Raw genomic sequence first — 18,830 nt, 5'->3', positions numbered from 1 at the left:
GACCCCTCCCCGTGTGCCAGGGCACCCCCAGGATGGGGCTGGGATCCCCAGAAGCAATGTCCCGGAGCCCCGGGACCGCCTCTATCCCTCAGCCGGGGAAGGACGGGCACGGCCGGAGCCTCCCACCGGGCCGAGCAGGGCGGAGATCCCCGGTGCTGCCCCGCTGACGGGCGGGTGCAGCCAGGCCCCGCCCCCCGCTGCCTGTCATCCAATCACATCGCTCTCTCTGGCCCAGGCCACGCCTCTCCACGGGACCTCTCGGCCAATCATATCTCTCGCTCGCTCTGGTCCGCCCCTCATAGGATATAATGCAAAAAGCTCCTTTGCCCCGCCCCTCAGCGCTGTTCTCGGCTTCTATTGGCTGAGGCTGAGGTGGGCGGGGCCAAAACAGACTATATAAAGCGGCGGCAGGGGCTGCACCTCGTTCGGGTGCCGGCGGAGTTGAGCGGAGCCCGGCGGGGGAGCGGAGCTGGCCCAGAGGAACCGGCGGGTCTGTGCGGGGGCTGCGGGGAGGGAGGGAGGGAGGGAGGGAGTGGAGGTTGCGCCGACGCGCCGCTTCTCGCCGCCCGTGCGTATTTTACTGACGAAATTAAGGACGAAATAAAGTTGAAATAAAACCACATCAAGTGTTGTGCCTGATCTTTGCTCTCCCAGCGAGTCACTCGCCACCCAAACCAAGCTCGCAGCCCCGCCCGCCCCGTGCAGAGGAGGACGGAGACCCTCGGGCGGGCGGGGAGCGCGGGGGGCCCGGGGGTGTCTCCGTCCCCCTCCTCCCTGGGCGGTCCTGGGGGGTCTCGGGCCTCTCCTGGTGGGAATGGCGGGGCTGGGGGGGACTCTGGCCGTGTCACACCGGGGGGGATGGGGCTGGGGGGGTCTCTGGCCGTGTCACACCGGGGGGGATGCTCAGGGCTGGGGGTTTCTGGCTGTGTCACACCGGGGGATGCTCAGGGCTGGGGGGTCTCTGGCTGTGTCACACCGGGGGATGCTCAGGGCTGGGGGGTCTCTGGCTGTGTCACACCGGGGGGGAGGGGGCTGGGGGGTCTCTGGCTGTGTCACACCGGGGGATGCTCAGGGGTGGGGGGTCTCTGGCCGTGTCACACCAGGGGGGATGGGGCTGGGGGGGTCTCTGGCTGTGTCACACCGGGGGATGATGGGGCTGGGGGGTCTCTGGCCGTGTCACACCGGGGGGGATGGGGCTGGGGGGTCTCTGGCCGTGTCCCACCGGGGGGGATGGGGCTGGGGGGGTCTCTGGCTGTGTCACACCGGGGGATGCTCAGGGCTGGGGGTCTCTGGCTGTGTCACACCGGGGGATGCTCAGGGGTGGGGGGTCTCTGGCCGTGTCACACCGGGGGATGCTCAGGGCTGGGGGTCTCTGGCTGTGTCACACCGGGGGATGCTCAGGGCTGGGTGGTCTCTGGCTGTGTCACACCGGGGGATGCTCGGGGCTCAGTTCCCTGTGGTTCTGTGCTGTCACAACGCTGCCCTGGGTTCCACCAGGCCCTGTTGTGTCCCAACGAGGCCTCGGGACTGTGAGATTGTGTTGGAATTCAAAATGCAAGGAATTCTCACAGCATTGGGCCTGTCAATCAAAGTCTAGAAAACAACACAGAATGTGACCTGAGGCCTTGGGAAAATCTTGCAACTTATGTGCTGGAATCAAAAATGTAGATTTAATGCTTAAAGCAAAGATGGATTTAGAAGAGAAAAGTTTAGCTATAGAGTTTAAGATGTAGGAAGAGTAAAAGTAGCTGCATAAGTGACAAAAAGTCTTAGAACAGGTCTGTGCGCCAGAGCAGGATTGGCTAAGAAAGCTCACACTGCAATTAGAATAAATTTCTTCGTTTTGAATTAAACATAAATATCTTTGTTGGCAGTGTTTTCTTGGTGAAGAAACCCTTAATCCTTGTGGCCATAAGTCTTGCAACTTTTAGCCATGCTGTTGTCGTGTGTAACTAGAACTCACTTTTTTTGTAGAAGATAAGAAAAATAAACTGCACTTTGAAAAGCAACTGGCAGTCCTGTCTCCTGGCTGGGACCCCCAGAGACCCCTCCTCATGGGCTTGGAGCATTCAAGAAATGGGACTGGGGCCCCCAGAGACCCTTCCTCTGCTTCTTGCAGAGCCTCAAGGGGCTCCAGGAGAGCTGCGGAGGCACCGGGAGCGCCCGGAGCTGCTCCCAAAATCCCGGGGTGACCCCGGCCCCTCCCCCACCCCGCCCTCACACCTGCCCCTCCCCCCCGACCCCGGGCTGAGCCACGCCCCTTTTGGGATTGTCCTCCTCCTGACCAATCAGATCGCTCGGTCACGCCGTGGCCACGCCTCCTCTCTGTTTCTTCACAATGTGGAACGTTGGTTGCTCCGCCCCCACGCTTGTTCCTCGACGTCTATTGGCTGTTCCTGAAAAGGGCGGGGCTTGCACCGGGATTATAACGATCCACAGTTGCTGGGTCTCAGACCGGCGGCGGCGGCGGCGGCGGCAGGAGGAGGAGACCCACGGGGCGGGCGGAGATCCGCTCTGCGCCGCCTGACCGGCAACGAAGGGCGCGGAGACCCCACCAGAGACTGCTCCGCTCCACGGGGAGCACCCAGCCCACACCAAGGTAAGCACAGAGACCACCCGGACCCCTCCCTGTAATGGGAGGAGGATGGGGATGACCTGACTCTTCATCCCCATACAGGACGAGGATGGAGACCATCGGACCCCTCCGTCCCGGGGGAAGACCGAGCCCATCGGACCCCTCCGTCCCGGGGGAGGACCGACACCATCGGACCCCTCCGTCCCGGGGGAGGACCGACACCATCGGACCCCTCCGTCCCGGGGGAGGACCGAGCCCATCGGACCCCTCCGTCCCGGGGGAGGACCGACACCATCGGACCCCTCCGTCCCGGGGGAGGACCGACACCATCGGACCCCTCCGTCCCGGGGGAGGACCGTGACCGCCCGGCCGCCACCCACTAGGGGTGGAGGTTAGGAGTAGACCCGCTACCTCCTTAGTTGGGGGACGGAGAAGAGCCCGGACCCCCCCGATCACGGGGCTGAGGACGGGATGGCCCGGTCGACACCCACTAGGGGTGGAGGCTTGGAGTAAACCCCGACCCCTCCGTAGCTGGAGGAGGGAGAAGAAAAGGATCCCTATCGCAACCATGGTGATGTTGATGAAGCCCCAGATCCTCCATCGCGGAGGACAGAGAAGATCCTGGCCCCCCTCAGTAAGGTGAGGAGGATGGAGGCCACCCGGTGCCCCCAAGTGCAAAGATGAGACCCCAGAAGAGGAGAGGGACAGAGATCCCCACCTCTCATGGCAGGAGGTGGAGACCCCGGGAGAGGAGCCCCGAGCAGCGCCGGGAGGAGACCCACGGGGCGGGCGGAGATCCGCTCTGCGCCGCCTGCCCGGCAACGAAGGGCGCGGAGACCCCACCAGGGACTGCTCCGCTCCACGGGGAGCACCCAGCCCACAGCAAGGTAAGCACGGAGACCACCCAGACCCCTCCGTGGCAGAGAAGGACAGAGATGACCTGACCCCCTCATCCCCACAGTGGGTGAGGACAGAGACGATCCCCCCCCCAAGAGCGGAGGAGCGGCAACGACGGGCGCGGAGACCCCACCGATGGCTCCGCTCCACGGGGACCACCCAGCCCACACCAAAGTACGCAGGAACAGAGACCCCTCTGGACCCTCCCAATAAGGGGAAGCGAGCGGGGATGTCCTGAGCCCTCATTGCCACAGTGAGCGAGGACGGAGATGAACCCGCTGCCCCCTCGTAGTGGGGAATCAACAAGGAAGGGCACGGAGACCCCAGCAGAGACTGCTCCGCTCCATGCAGACCCCCCTCCTCCCACACTAAGGTAAGAAGAAACCACAGAGACCACCCGGCCCTCTCCCAGTAACGAGAGGAGGATGGGGATGACCTGACTCTTCATCCCCATACAGGACGAGGACCGACACCATCGGACCCCTCCGTCCCGGGGGAGGACCGACACCATCGGACCCCTCCGTCCCGGGGGAGGACCGACACCATCGGACCCCTCCGTCCCGGGGGAGGACCGACACCATCGGACCCCTCCGTCCCGGGGGAGGACCGACACCATCGGACCCCTCCGTCCCGGGGGAGGACCGACACCATCGGACCCCTCCGTCCCGGGGGAGGACCGACACCATCGGACCCCTCCTTCCGGAGGAGGACCGACACCATCGGACCCCTCCTTCCGGAGGAGGACCGAGACCGCCCGGCCGCCACCCACTAGGGGTGGAGGTTAGGAGTAGACCCGCTACCTCCTTAGTTGGGGGACGGAGAAGAGCCCGGACCCCCCCGATCACGGGGCTGAGGACGGGATGGCCCGGTCGACACCCACTAGGGGTGGAGGCTTGGAGTAAGCCCCGACCCCTCCGTAGCTGGAGGAGGGAGAAGAAAAGGATCCCTATCGCAACCATGGTGATGTTGATGAAGCCCCAGATCCTCCATAGCGGAGGACAGAGAAGATCCTGGCCCCCCTCAGTAAGGTGAGGAGGATGGAGGCCACCCGGTGCCCCCAAGTGCAAAGATGAGACCCCAGAGGAGGAGAGGGACAGAGACCCCCACCTCTCGTGGCAGGAGGAGGAGACCCCGGGAGAGGAGCCCCGAGCAGCTCCGGGAGGAGACCCACGGGGCGGGCGGAGATCCGCTCTGCGCCGCCTGCCCGGCAACGAAGGGCGCGGAGACCCCACCAGAGACTGCTCCGCTCACGGAGCCCCCCCTCACAGCCCACAGCGCGATAATCGCAGCTCACCCAGCCCCCCCTCCATGGTGGAGAAGGACCGCGGTGACCTGACCCCTCCCCACATCTCCCCACAGGATAACCACGGAGACACCCCGCTCCCCGCTCCTCTGCTTGGGGTGAGGACGACGAGGGACCCCGACAGAGCATCGGCCTGGGGGCGAGGACAACGAGGGACCCCGACAGAGCATCGGCCCGGCCTGCTAAAAGTAATGACAAAATAAAGTTGAAATAAAACCACATCAAGTGTTGTGCCTGATCTTTGCTCTCCCAGCGAGTCACTCGCCACCCAAACCAAGCTCGCAGCCCCGCCCGCCCCGTGCAGAGGAGGACGGAGACCCTCGGGCGGGCGGGGAGCGCGGGGGGCCCGGGGGTGTCTCCGTCCCCTCCTCCCCGGGCGGTCCTGGGGGGTCTCGGGCCTCTCCTGGTGGGAATGGCGGGGCTGGGGGGGTCTCTGGCCGTGTCACACCGGGGTGAGAGGGACAGAGACCCTGCGGTGTCCCTAGAGGGACAGAGACCCCCCGGCCCCTCGGGCATTTCCCAGGCTCAGAGGGAGGGAGAGCCCATCCAGAAGCCTCCCAGTGACAAGGACACGGCACGCACGGCCCTCAGCGTTTATTCCAAACACTGGGTACAGCTCCAGGGAGAGGCCATCTCAAAAAAAAAAAAGGCAAAACACCAGAAAAAGTCTCCTCGGGTGGCACAACCCCCCTTGGGCACTTAGTAACAGCTCCCACCACACCAGTTCCAGCGTGGAAAATCCCCCCCTCCCCCAGGAGCCACTGAGAGGTTTTTTGGGGGGGGATTTGTTTTGGGTGGGAATATCCTGCCAAGCTGCAGGGCTGGACTCAGCTCTCCTGGATCCTGGTGAGGAGGGAACCCCGAATCCCCAGAGCACCCCAGATCCAACCCTCCCCCTGTGCTGACCCCTCTGGGGACCCAGTGACCCCTGCAGGGGTGCAGGAGTGGCCAGCAGTCCCTGAGGTAGGAATGGCCCCGGCTCCCTGGAGCCAGGACACGCATGCAGGGGCAGCCACATGCTGGGAAAGGGGGAGTGGGACCCCCCAAAAGCAGGAAAACTCCTCCCTCTGGGAGAACCAGCAGCACCCAGCTCCTCCCAGTCCATGGGGGGCTCACAGGAGGAGGCACTGGCCACTCTCTCTCTCTCTCCAGCGGGGAAGGCCAGGGCTCCCCACCCGGATTTGGGGGGTCCCTGCCACCAGGGCTGCTCCCTGGAGTTGGGATGTGGCCACCAGAAGGCCGGGCTGGGCCAGGAATGTCAGAGTCAGTAGAAATGTTTGCGGCTCTGCTCCTGCCACTTGTTGTAGAGGATGATGCCGATGACGATGGCGAAGACCACGGCCACCAGCGAGAAGAAGACGATGAGGAAGAGGGCCAGGCCACTCATGGGCTCCAGGGGTGCCTCCACTGCAGGACACAGGCAGGGGACAGCTCTGAGCCCCCCCAGATCCTGGATCCTAACCCAAAATCTGCCCCAGAAACACTGGGATGATCCTGTTCCATCCCTATGAATCCCAAACCCCAAAAATCTGCTCCAGAAACACTGGGATGACCCTGTTCCATCCCTGTGCATCACAAACCCCAAAAATCTGCTCCAGAAACTCTGGGATAATCCTGCTCCATCTTTGTGGATCTCAAACTCCAAAAATCTGCCCCAGAAACACTGGGATGATCCTGTTCCATCCCTGTGGATCCCAAACTCCAAAAATCTGCCCCAGAAACACTGGGATGACCCTGTTCCATCCCTGTGGATCCCAAACTCCTTAATCCCAAACAATCTGCTCAACTGGACACCAGCCCCATCCCTTTAGATGTCAAACTCCAAAAATCTGCTCCAGAAACACTGGGATGATCCTGTTCCATCCCTATGAATCCCAAACTCCAAAAATCTGCTCCAGAAACAATGGGATGATCCCACTCCATCCCTGAGCATCCCAAACCCCAAAAATCTGCTCCAGAAACAATGGGATGATCCTGTTCCATCCCTATGAATCCCAAACCCCAAAAATCTGCTCCAGAAACACTGGGATGATCCCACTCCATCCCTGAGCATCCCAAACCCCAAAAATCTGCTCCAGAAACTGGGATAATCCTGCTCCATCCTTGTGGATCTCAAACTCCAAAAATCTGCCCCAGAAACACTGGGATGATCCTGTTCCATCCCTGAGCATCCCAAACTCCTTCATCCCAAAAAATCTGCTCAACTGGACACCAGCCCCATCCCTTTAGATCTCAAACCCCAAAAATCTGCTCCAGAAACAATGGGATGATCCCACTCCATCCCTGTGGATCCCAAACCCCAAAAATCTGCTCCAGAAACACTGGGATGATCCTGTTCCATCCCTGTGCATCCCAAACTCCTTCATCCCAAAAAATCTGCTCAACTGGACACCAGCACCATCCCTATAGATCTCAAACTCCAAAAATCTGCTCAAAAACCTCTGGGATGATCCTGTTCCATCCCTTTGGATCCCAAACCCCAAAAATCTGCTCCAAAAACACAGGAATGACCCCAAACTTTTTCATCCTAAATAATCTGCTCAAAAGGACACTGGGACCATCCCCTTAGATCCCAAACCCCAAAAATCTGCTGAAAAACCACTGGGATGGGAGTTTGGGATTTTGAGATGGGAATTTGGGGTTTTAGAAAAGGAATTTGGGATTTTAAGATGGGAGTTTGGCAGTTTGGGAAAGGAGTTTGGGATGGGATTTTGGGATGAGTGTGAGATTTTGGGATGAGATTTTGGGATGGAAGTGAGGAAGTTTCAGATTTTGGGATGGGAGTGTGGGATTTTGAGATGGGAGTTTGGGATGGGATTTTGGGATTTTGAGAACAATTTGGGATAGGATTTTGGGATGGGATTTTGGGATTTGGACATGGGAATTTGGGATTTTAGAAAAGGAGTTGGGGATGGGATTTTGAGATGGGAGTTTGGCTGTTTGGGAAAGGAATTTGGGATGGGATTTTAGGATGAGTGTGGGATTTTGGGATGGGATTTTGGGATGGGATTTTGAGATGGGAGTTTGGGAAAGGAGTTTGGGATGGGATTTTGGGATTTTGAGATGGGAATTTGAGAAAGGAGTTTGGGATGGGATTTTGAGATGGGAATTTGGGATTTTAGAAAAAGAGTTTGGGATGGGAATTTGAGATGAGTGTGGGATTTTGAGAAGGGAGTTTGGGACAGGATTTTGGGATGGGATTTTGGGATTTTGAGAAGAGAATCTGTGACAGGATTTTGGGATGGGATTTTGGGATTTTGAGAAGAGAATTTGTGACAGGATTTTGGGATGGGATTTTGGGATTTTGAGAAGGGAGCTTTGCAGTTTGGGAAAGGAGTTGGGGATGGGATTTTGAGATGGGAGTTTGGGATTTTAGAAAAGGAGTTTGGGATGAGTGTGGGATTTTGAGATGGGATTTTGGGATGGGAGTGTGGGGTTTTGAGAAGGGAGTTTTATAGTTTGGGAAAGGAGTTTGGAATGGGATTTTGGGATTTTGAGATGGGAATTTGGGATTTTAGAAAAAGAGTTTGGGATGGGAATTTGGGATGAGTGTGGGATTTTGAGACGGGATTTTGGGATGGGATTTTGGGATTTTGAGACGGGATTTTGGGACAGGATTTTGGGATGAGATTTTGGGATTTTGAGATGGGAACTTTGCAGTTTGGGAAAGGAGTTTGGGATGGGAATTTGGGATGAGTGTGGGATTTTGGGATGGCACACAACCCATCCCCCTCACCCTCACCCTGCCTGACCCCAAACCTGCACAGCTCCACCCCCCACCCCAAATCCCTGCTGCTCCCACCACATTCCCAAATTCCCAAACTCACTTCCAGGCAGTTTCAGGTTGTCCACCACGGGCAGGAACACCTCCCTGTCCCTCTTCTCCTCCTCAGGTGTCCTCTCCACTGTCAGCTGGTACAGCTTCAGAGAGATGATGTCGTGGTTGTCTGCAAAAGGAGCAAAAAAACCTCTCCTGGAATTCTCTGGGATGGCAGGAGGGGCTCCATGGCCAGCAGGAATTAAAAAAAAAAAAAACCAACCACAAATCCAGCTCCAAAAAATTGGGAGGTTATCAGAGAAGTGCTTGGAAAGCCAAAGGAATGTGCTGGATGTGGAAAATGCAGCAAAATCCTCTCCTGGAATTCTGGAATTCTCTGGGATGGCAGGAGGGGCTCCATGGCCAGCAAGAATTTTTAAAAAACAAACAATCTCATATCCAGTCCCAAAAAACTGGGAGATTACTGGAGTTAGAAGTGCTTGGAAAGCCAAAAGAATGTGCTGGGTGTGGGAAAAGCAGCAAAATCCCCTCCTGGAATTCTGGAATTCTCTGGGATGGCAGGAGGGGCTCCATGGCCAGCAGGAATTAAAAAAAAACCAAAAAAACAACCAAAACAAAACACCAAACACCAAAACCAAACAAACTCACAAAAAAACCCCACACAACTGAAACTTTTATCCCATTCTCATCCAAGTTTATCCCATGCTAATCCCAAGGTTTTATTCTATGCTCACCCTGATTTATGCTAATTCCAAGGTTTTATTCCAGGCTCATCTCAGTTTATTCCATGTTCACCCCAAACTTTTATCTGATATCATATCATACCATTTTATCCCATTCTCATCCTGGTTTATCCCATGCTAACTCCAAGGTTTTATTCCAAGCTCATCTGAATTTATTCCATTCTCATCCTGGTTTATCCCATGCTAATTCCAAGGTTTTATCCCAGGCTCATCCCAAGCTTTAATCCCATTCTCATCCTGGTTTATCCCATGCCAATTCCAAGGTTTTATTCCAGGCTCATCTGAATTTATTCCATGCTCATCCTGAATTATCCCATGCTAATTCCAAGGTTTTATTCCAGGCTCATCCCAAGCTTTTATCCCATTCTCATCCTGGTTTATCCCATGCCAATTCCAAGGTTTTATTCCAAGTTTATCTGAATTTATTCCATGCTCATCCTGGAATATCCCATGCCAATTCCAAGGTTTTATTCCAGGCTCATCCCAAGCTTTTATCCCATTCTCATCCTGGTTTATCCCATGCCAATTCCAAGGTTTTATTCCAGGCTCATCTGAATTTATCCCATTCTCATCCTGGTTTATCCCATGCCAATTCCAAGGTTTTATTCCAGGCTCATCCCAAGGTTTTATCCCATGCTAATCCTGGATTATCCCATGCCAATTCCAAGGTTTTATTCCAGGCTCATCTCAGTTTACCCCATGCTCATCCTCCTTTTATCCCTGGCTCATCCCAAACTTTTATCCCATTCTCACCCCAAGCTTTTACCCCTCCCACATCCTGGAGATGCAGGAAAAGTGGGACAAACCCTCAGGGCTCAAAAAACCCCCTCCAGCCCCCAAAGTGAGCTGGGGCCATACCTGAGAGGTCCCCAGTGACAGAGGAGGTGCCAAAGTAGTACCCGCGGGGCAGGCGCACGCCGGGCACGTCGATGCAGTCCCGCCACTCGTGCTTGCCATCAATGTCCATCAGCACCTGCCCAAAAACAGCCACCACCCATGGCTGGGCTGGCATCTTGCTCGTCCTCATCTTGGGGTGTAAGAGGGGATGAGGGCAGAAATGTGGATTCTGTCATCATCTGTTGGAGCAGGGTGGGACAGTGACCCTGATCTCCTGGCACATACTATCTGTTAATGGGCCATCTTTAACCAGCTGGGCAATCATCTTTATCTTCCCATGGCCCACCCTTCATCCAGGAGGTATCACCTGTTAATGGGTCATTGTTAAAAACTGGGTGTGGCAGTGATTCCTATCCCTGTGGGAGGTATCACCTGTTAATGGGCCATTGCTAAAAACTGGGTGTGGCAGTGACCCTGATCTCCTGGCACATATTCTCTGCTAATGGGCCATCTTTAAACCAGCTAGGGCAATCATCTTTATCTTTCCCACAGCCCATCCTCCCTCCAGGAGATATCTCCTGTTCATGGCCAGTGAGTCCCAGTGCATGACTGATAAAATTCCATCATCCCACTGGGAGATGCTACACCCAGGGGGAGGAGACAAACATTTCCTACCCAGATAAAAACTGAGATTCGGAACAGCAGAGCAGCCTTTCCCACTGGATTCCAGAGGAAAACCAGACCCTTCCACATCATCCCTGCACCTTCAGAGGAAACTGCACCTTCTCCAGGAGCACTGCTCCAGCTGAGCCACATCTGCCCCTGCAGGAGGATGCAGCACCATGGAATGGGACTGCTGCCACCACCCTGACTGACTGACTGTGTCAGCTTGGATTCTGACTCTGGCAGGGCTGGGATTGTTCTGTGTAATACTGTATTTCTATTTTAATTTTCCTAGTAAAGAACTGTTATTCCTAATTCCTCTATCCTTGCCTGAGAGCCCCTTAATTTCAAAATCATAATGATAATTTGGAGGGAGGGTGTTTACATTCTCCATTTCAAAGAGAAGCTCCTGCCTTTATTGGCAGACACCTATCCTTCAAACCAGGACAGCAGGCCATTCCAGTACTTTATCACTCTTTCAGTGAGAAACTTTATCCTCATATTTAACCTGTATCTTCCCTGGTGCAGATTAAGGCTGTGTCCTCTCTGCCTGGAGAATTAGACCAGCCCCACTGATCACAGCCCTTTCAGGGAGTTGCAGAGTGATATTGTTACCCACAATAACCACCATTTTTGCTTTCTGCTGAACAAACCTCAATCTGTTGCTTTTATCTTTGGCCCTCCGATCTCAAACAAACCACCACAACTCCCGCCGGGGTTGGGGTGGGATGGTGACAGGGGGCTCAGCTGTGCCCCCCACATTTCTGCAGGAGCATGCCAGCAGCTGAGCAGCCCAGACTGACCGTGAGGCGCCTCTTGACGTAGCGGATCACCAGGAAGGTGTCGTGGTTGAGGTTCCTCACCATGGCCGTGCAGCCGCCCAGCTCCGTGGGGCGCCCGTCGCGCTCGTGGTCGTAGCTCAGCGAGCCGTTGTTCACCATGGCTGAGATGTAGGGGAACACCCGCTGGGCAGGGGGGAAAAAAAATGTAGAATCTGGGTCTGGGAGGGGATTTGGGATCGTGGAGAGCAGGTGGAAAGGAGAGCTGCGAAGGGTTTCACTCATGAGAGTGGTTTTGGGATGGTTCCAAAGGGATTCGCCCACAGAAATCTGCTGAAAATAATCCTGGGATGATCCCAATGGTCTTAAACCCCACAGAAATCTGCTCTAAACAATCCTGGGATGATCCCAATGGCCTTAAACCCCACAGAAATCTGCTCTAAACAATCCTGGGATGATCCCAAAGGGCTTCATCCCATAAGGATCCATTCACTGCAAGACCAAGGTGATCCCAAAGTCCTTAAACCCCGCAGAAATCTGCTCTAAACAATCCTGGGATGATCCCAAAGTCCTTAAACCCCACAGAAATCTGCTCTAAACAATCCTGGGATGATCCCAATGGCCTTAAACCCCACAGAAATCTGCTCTAAACAATCCTGGGATGATCCCAATGGCCTTGAACCCCACAGAAATCTGCTCTAAACAATCCTGGGATTATCCCAATGGCCTTGAACCCCACAGAAATCTGCTGGAAACAATCCTGGGATGATCCCAAAGTCCTTAAACCCCACAGAAATCTGCTCTAAACAATCCTGGGATTATCCCAATGGCTTTAAAGCCCACAGGAGTCATTTTGGGATGATCCTCAAGGGCTTCATCCCATAAGGATCCATTCACTGCAAGACCAAGGTGATCCCAAAGTCCTTAAACCCCACAGAAATCTGCTCTAAACAACCCTGGGATGATCCCAATGGCCTTAAACCCCACAGGAGTCATTTTGGGATGATCCTAAAGGGCATCATCCCTGTGGATCCCAAACCCCAAAAATCTCTTCCAAAGCCATTGTGATGATCCTGCTCCATCACTATGGATCCCAAACTCCAAAATCTGCTCTAGGAGACACTGACACCATCTCTGTGCATCCCAAATTTCCTGATCCCCAAAATGTCCTCCAGGAGACACTGACACCAATCCCACTCCATCCCTGTGGATCCCAAACCCCAAAAATCTGCTCCAAAAACACTGGGATGACCCCATTTCATCTCTGTGGATCCCAAACCCCAAAAATCTCTTCCAAAGCCATTGGGATGATCCTGCTCCATCACTATGGATCCCAAACTCCAAAATCTGCTCCAGGAGACACTGACACCATCCCATGGATCCCAAACTCCAAAATCACCTCCAGGAGACACTGGCACCAATCCCACTCCATTTTTGTGCATCCCAAACCTCAAATTCTGCCCCAAAGCCCCAGCCCCAGCCATCCCTCAGGCTCAGCCCCAGCCATGCACAGCCCCCCATCCCCTGCAGCCTCTCCCTGGGATCAGGAATTCCAGGTGGGAATTCTGGAGGTGGTACCTGGTTTCCAGGGCTGTACCTCCTCTTCTGAGCCTGCCCTCCAGGGTGAGCACAAAGCAGGAGAGAGCACAGAGCAACAACAATGTCACCAAGCCCAGCAGGACCCCAAAAAACCCTGGGAATACTCCCCTGCAGCAGCCAGGGCAGGGAAGGGGTTAATGCCAAAACCCCTGGAATTTCCCCCAGAGCAGACAGGGCAGGAAGGGGTTAATGCCAAAAATCCTGGAATTTATCCCAAATCAGCCAGGGCAGGAAGGGGTTAATGCCAAAACCCCTGGAATTTCCCCCAGAGCAGCCAGGGCAGGAAGGGGTTAATGCCAAAAATCCTGGGATTTATCCCAAAGCAGCCAGGGCAGGGAAGGGTTAATGCCAAAAATCCTGGGATTTATCCCAAAGCAGACAGGGCAGGAAGGGGTTAATGCCAAAAATCCTGGAATTTATCCCAAATCAGCCAGGGCAGGAAGGGGTTAATGCCAAAAATCCTGGGATTTATCCCAGAGCAGCCAGGGCAGGAAGGGGTTAATGCCAAAAATCCTGGAATGGGGAAAAAAGGGAATGAAATCCTGAGCTCCTCCTGCTGCTGGATTTTTTTGGGATTATTTTTGTTATTTTTTGGAATTTTTTTGGTCATTTTTTGGACCTATTTTTGTTATTTTTTGGAATTATTTTTGTCATTGTTAGGAATTATTTTTGTCTTTTTTTGGAAATTTTTTTTGTCATTTTTTGAAACTATTTTTGCCACTTTTTTAAAGTATTTTTGTCATTTTTTTAACTATTTTTGTCTTTTTTTGGAACTATTTTTGTCTTTTTTTGGAACTATTTTTGTCTTTTTTTTGGAATTATTTTTGTCATTTTTTGGAATTATTTTTGTCATTTTTCGGAATTATTTTTGTCATTTTTCGGAATTATTTTTGTCATTTTTTGGAACTGTTTTTCTCATTTTTTGGAATTATTTTTGTGATTTTTTTTGAATTATTTTTGTCATTTTTAGGAATTATTTTGTCATTTTTTGGAACTATTTTTGTCATTTTTCGGAATTATTTTTTGTCATTTTTTGGAACTTTTTTGTCATTTTTTGGAACTATTTTTGTCATTTTTAGGAATTATTTTTGTCATTTTTAGGAATTATTTTTGTCATTTTTTGAAATTATTTTTGTCATTTTTTGGAACAATTTTTTGTCATTTTTTTTGGAACCATTTTTGACTTTTTGGAGCTTTTTGATAATTCAGAACTCTTTTTGTCCTTTCTGGAGCTCTTTTTAACCTTTTTGAATCTTTTTTTTGGAGTTTTTTCTCACCTTTTTGATATTCTTTTGTATTTTTTGGAGCTTATTTTGTCATTTGACCTTTCAGAACTATTTTTTGTCATTTTAGATTTATTTTTTTTTAACCTTTTAGAGCTCATTTTGTCCTTTCTGCAGCTTTTTTAGACCTTTTTTTTTCTCCTTTTTTTGAGCTCATTTTGATCTTTTAGAGCTCTTTTTTTTTTCCTTTTAGAGCTTTTTTTATCCCTTTTCTCACTAATTTTCACCTTTTTGTGGCTCTTTTTGACTTTTTGGAGGTGGGAATAAAAAGCTGGAAAATCCCTGCTCCCACATTTAATTATTTCCTCTAATTAAAATCCATTTTGGCTCTTTTTGGGAAAACTTTTCCCAGCACAAAATGGAAACTGGAGGCTTCGAGTGTTGAGATAAAAGCTGAGAATACCTCAAAATATCAAATATTGAGGATAAACATTAAGATTTTAGAGGAAATTTGAATTAGGGAGTGATTTTGAAGCGCTGAAATTCCCAAAAAATGGATTTTCCAGGGAAACTGAGGCTGCTCCATGCCCAAGGCTGAGCTGCAAAGGGACAGTGGGAGATGTCCCAAGTCCCCTCCAGCTGGATTCTTCTTTGGCACCACTAAAAACCCCAAAAACATAAAAATCACCCCCAGTTTTTCCAGTGGAAAAGGAATGGGAGAGGAGGAGGAGGAGGATGAAGAGCTGTGTGACATCACTGTCCCCCTGTCCCTCACCTCCTGCTGCTTCTCCTCGTTGGGATAGGTGTCCACAAACACCCCCAGCCCCAGGAAGTTGTCCTTGCTCCCAAACACGGGTCCTGGCAGGGAAAAGGAGAAGTTGGGAACATCAGGCATGAAGGTTGTCACTTGTGTCACCAAGGAATGAGGGGGGGGAGGCACAAGGAGCATCCAGTGCCAGCCCTGAGGAGGTCAAGGTGTCCCCAAACCCTGCCCAGGGTGTCCCCAAACCCTGCCCAGGGTGTCCCCAAGGTGTCCCCAGACTCTGAATAAGGTGTCCAAGGTGTCCCCAAGATGTCCAAGGTGTCCTTAAGCCCTGCTCAAGGTGTCCCAGGTGACCCCCAAGGTGTCTCCAAGCCCTAAGGTGCCCAAGGTGTCCCCAAACCCTGATCAAGGTGTCCAAGGTGTCTCAGGTGTCTCCAGGGCCTGTCTCAGGTGTCCCCAGCCCTGTCCCAGGTGTCCCCAAACTCTGCTCAAGGTGTCCCAGGTGTCCCCAAGCTGTTCCAGGTGTTCCCAGGCATCTCAGCTGTCCCCAGCCCTGTCCCAGCTGTCCCCAGCCCTCTCCCAGCTGTCCCCAAGCCCTGTCCCAGCTGTCCCCAGCCCTCTCCCAGCTGTCCCCAGCCCTGTCCCAGCTGTCCCCAAGCCCTCTCCCAGCTGTCCCCAGCCCTCTCCCAGCTGTCCCCAAGCCCTCTCCCAGCTGTCCCCAGCCCTCTCCCAGCTGTCCCCAAGCCCTCTCCCAGCTGTCCCCAGCCCTGTCCCAGCTGTCCCCAGCCCTCTCCCAGCTGTCCCCAGCCCTCTCCCAGCTGTCCCCAGCCCTCTCCCAAGGCAGGGACAGTTTTTACCTGGCTGCATCCTGTCCTTGGTGTACCAGATGGCGAATCCATCTCCGTTCAGGTTCTTCTTGCCTTGCCCGTGGATTTTGAAGTGCACCTGCATCTCCCAGTCCCTCAGGTAACAGGGCTGGGGGAGCAGAGAAGGGGGGGAATTCAGGAATCATTCCCTCACCCACATCCTCCACTCCCCAATCTCCCTTCACTGCCCAATTAGCATGGCTAATTAATGCCAAAACCCATCATTAACCCCAGGGAATTGGTTGAACACTGAGGGAGCAACTCCAACAAAATCAACACTCCCACAGCAGGAAAACCTCAGGAGCAGCTGCTAATTACAATTATGAATTAGCTGCCAATTAATTCCCCGTGCTGAGGGAGTCACAGAGGTTTTTTGGGAGCTGGGATTTCAAGGAAAAAGTGTTTTAGAGTGCAATGGATTGTTTGCCAGAATTGTTTCCAAAACCAAGGTGGAGTGGGTTGGATTCTGAAATCAAGTGTCATCAAATCATGGAATTCTTTGGGTTGGAAAATATCACCCAGTTCAGGCCCCCCCAAATTCCCAGGGGAGCTCAGGTCTTGTGTGGAAAACTGGGAGCTGAAGGGGTGGAAGCTCCCCATGGTGCCCCCAGCCCACCCCAATTCCTGCTTTGGGAATCCCATTCCCCACTTTGGGAATCACCTTGGTCCAGACCCCCAAACATCCCAATCCCAATCCCAATCCCAATCCATGTCCCTGCAGCCCCCCCAGAGCCCCCCCAATGCTGGGTACCCCACTCTGGTCTCCTCCAGCCTCCCCCCCTTATCCTGGTGCCTTTCCTGATCCCGTTCCCCTCCTGGCCCAATCCCAACCCTCTCTCTCAGCTCCACTTCTCCCCATTCCAGTGAGCCCTTGATCCCAAACCTCTGCCCCAAATCCTGACCTTCTCCAGCTCCCCCAAACCCATCCCATCCCACTGATCCCATCCACCCCATCCCAATGTTCCTCTTGATCCCATTTATTCCATTTATCCCATTGATCCCATCCCAGTGCCCTCCTCATTCCCAACCCCCTCTTGCCCCAATCATGATCCTGTCCTCCAGCTCATCCCATCCCACCCCATTCCATCAATCCCACTAATCCCATTGCTCCCACTGATCCCATTGTCGCCATTGACCTCATTGATCCCATCCCAGTGTCCATCTCAATCCCAGCCCTTTTCCATCCTAATCTTAGACCTCTCCCTCAACCATCATGTCTCTCTCTTTATTCCAGTATCCTTCTCCTGATCCTGTGTGTCTCCTAACCCTAATCCTGTCCTGATCCCAATCCTGACCCTCTCCTTCTCCTAATCCTAACTCTAGCCCTAACCCTGCCCTGGTCTTGATCCCGATCCCAATCCCCTCCCCACACTCCTGCCATCCCATTCATCCCGTCCCATTCCAATCCCATTGCAATCCCATCCCAATCCCGATCCCAATCCCATCCCAATCCCCAATCCCAATCCCAATCTCTGCCTGTCCCAATCCCTGCCCTGTCCCAATCCAATCCCAATCCCAATCCCAATCCCAATCTCTGCCTGTCCCAATCCCTACCCTGTCCCAATCCAATCCCAATCCCAATCCCTGCCCTGTCCCAATCCCTGCCCTGTCCCAATCCCTGCCCCGTCCCCTCTCATTCCGCTGCCCCATCCCGGTCCCGGTTCCCTCCTGCCCGGACCCGGACCCTCCCCCTGCCCACCCCGGTTCCCCGGTGTCCCCGCTCACCACTCGGTTCCACACGGCTCCCTGCTTGCTCTGCACGTCGGGGGTGAGGCGGATGAACTGGGTCATGACCATGGCGTTACCCAGCAGGTCCCACAGCCCCGAGCTGGCCGAGCCCACACCTGCGGCCCACACGAACCGTCGGTACCGGACACGGGTACCGGGCACCGGGCACCGTCCGCCACCACCGCCCGCCCTCCCCGCTCACCCTGGTACGGCTTGGACAGCGAGTGCTCGCGTTTGAGGTGCTCCTCGGTCTGCTCGGCCGCCGTCCCGCCGAGCCCCAGCGCCACGGCCAGCAGGGCCAGCCCGGCCCACCACCGGCCCGCCGCCGCCATCTTCCCCCGCCGCGCTGCGCCCCGCCCCGCGCGCCCATTGGCTGGGTGGCACCGCTGTTCCCGCCTCCTGGCGGAAATGCCAGCGGTGATTGGCCAAGTGAGCTGTCTGTCAACTGGCACCGCGAGGGGGGTGATGGGTAATGTAGTTCCGCTCCGGGTGATGGCAGCCGCCGCTGTGCTGGGTGACCCCCTTCTCCCGGGTCCTAGCGCCACCCTCAGAGGTCCTGGTGCCACCCCGGGGTACTGGTGCCAGCCCAGGTCCTGGTGCCACCCGGGGTACTGGTGCCAGCCCAGGTCCTGGTGCTTGTGAAGATCCTGATGCCCTCCAGGTGCTCGTGCCTTTCCAGGTCTGGTGCCCACTCTCCAGATTCCTAGTGGATCCCATTTCCCCGCCCAGACGCTGATTCCCCCGGGTGGCGGTGTACCCACAGCTCCTCTAGCCTGATTCCGCACCCCACCAGCGCCCCCTGTCCCATTCCCTGGGCTCACCCCCAAAGCCAGGACACCATCGGCCCCTTTAAGGCGCGGGGCTGGGGGCGGGGCCGGGGTGGGGCGCTCAGGGGCGGAGTGGGTGATGTCACAGAGGGGGCGTGGTCATAGGTACGTCTCGCTGCTTTATTGTATGATGTCATAAAGGGGCGTGTCGTATGAGCTGTCCTGGGCGTGGCCATAAATCCGGTGTCGCGAGGGGCGTGTCCCTGTCTGCGCCCCTCCGGGAGCGTGGCCAGCCGTGTGACTCCCTCA

The 18,830-nt window shown here is 54.4% G+C and overlaps 1 protein-coding gene across 2 annotated transcripts; it reads right to left on the bottom strand.

Annotated features, from left to right (window-relative positions):
* Positions 1-5,317: 5,317 nt before the first annotated feature.
* Positions 5,318-18,122, bottom strand: LMAN2L (lectin, mannose binding 2 like). Of its 2 annotated transcripts, XM_079332944.1 has the most exons (9): positions 17,957-18,122; positions 17,752-17,870; positions 16,018-16,135; positions 15,173-15,255; positions 13,154-13,186; positions 11,600-11,761; positions 10,155-10,269; positions 8,603-8,722; positions 5,318-6,182 (listed from the first exon to the last, which is right to left on the bottom strand). In XM_079332944.1, the coding sequence occupies exons 1-9, from the start codon at positions 18,084-18,086 to the stop codon at positions 6,040-6,042; spliced, it is 1,023 nt and encodes a 340-aa protein (XP_079189070.1). In that variant the 5' UTR covers positions 18,087-18,122; the 3' UTR covers positions 5,318-6,039. The 2 variants fall into 2 exon arrangements, with proteins under 2 accessions (XP_079189070.1, XP_079189071.1); XM_079332945.1 differs by lacking the exon at positions 13,154-13,186 and having other exon boundaries at positions 5,355-6,182; positions 17,957-18,120.
* Positions 18,123-18,830: the final 708 nt, after the last annotated feature.

Source organism: Erithacus rubecula (genome assembly GCF_903797595.1).
Source record: "Erithacus rubecula genome assembly, contig: scaffold_640_arrow_ctg1, whole genome shotgun sequence".
NCBI lineage: Eukaryota > Metazoa > Chordata > Aves > Passeriformes > Muscicapidae > Erithacus > Erithacus rubecula.
The sequence above is the reverse complement of the archived record's forward strand: the minus strand, read 5'-3'. Positions and strand labels throughout refer to the sequence as shown.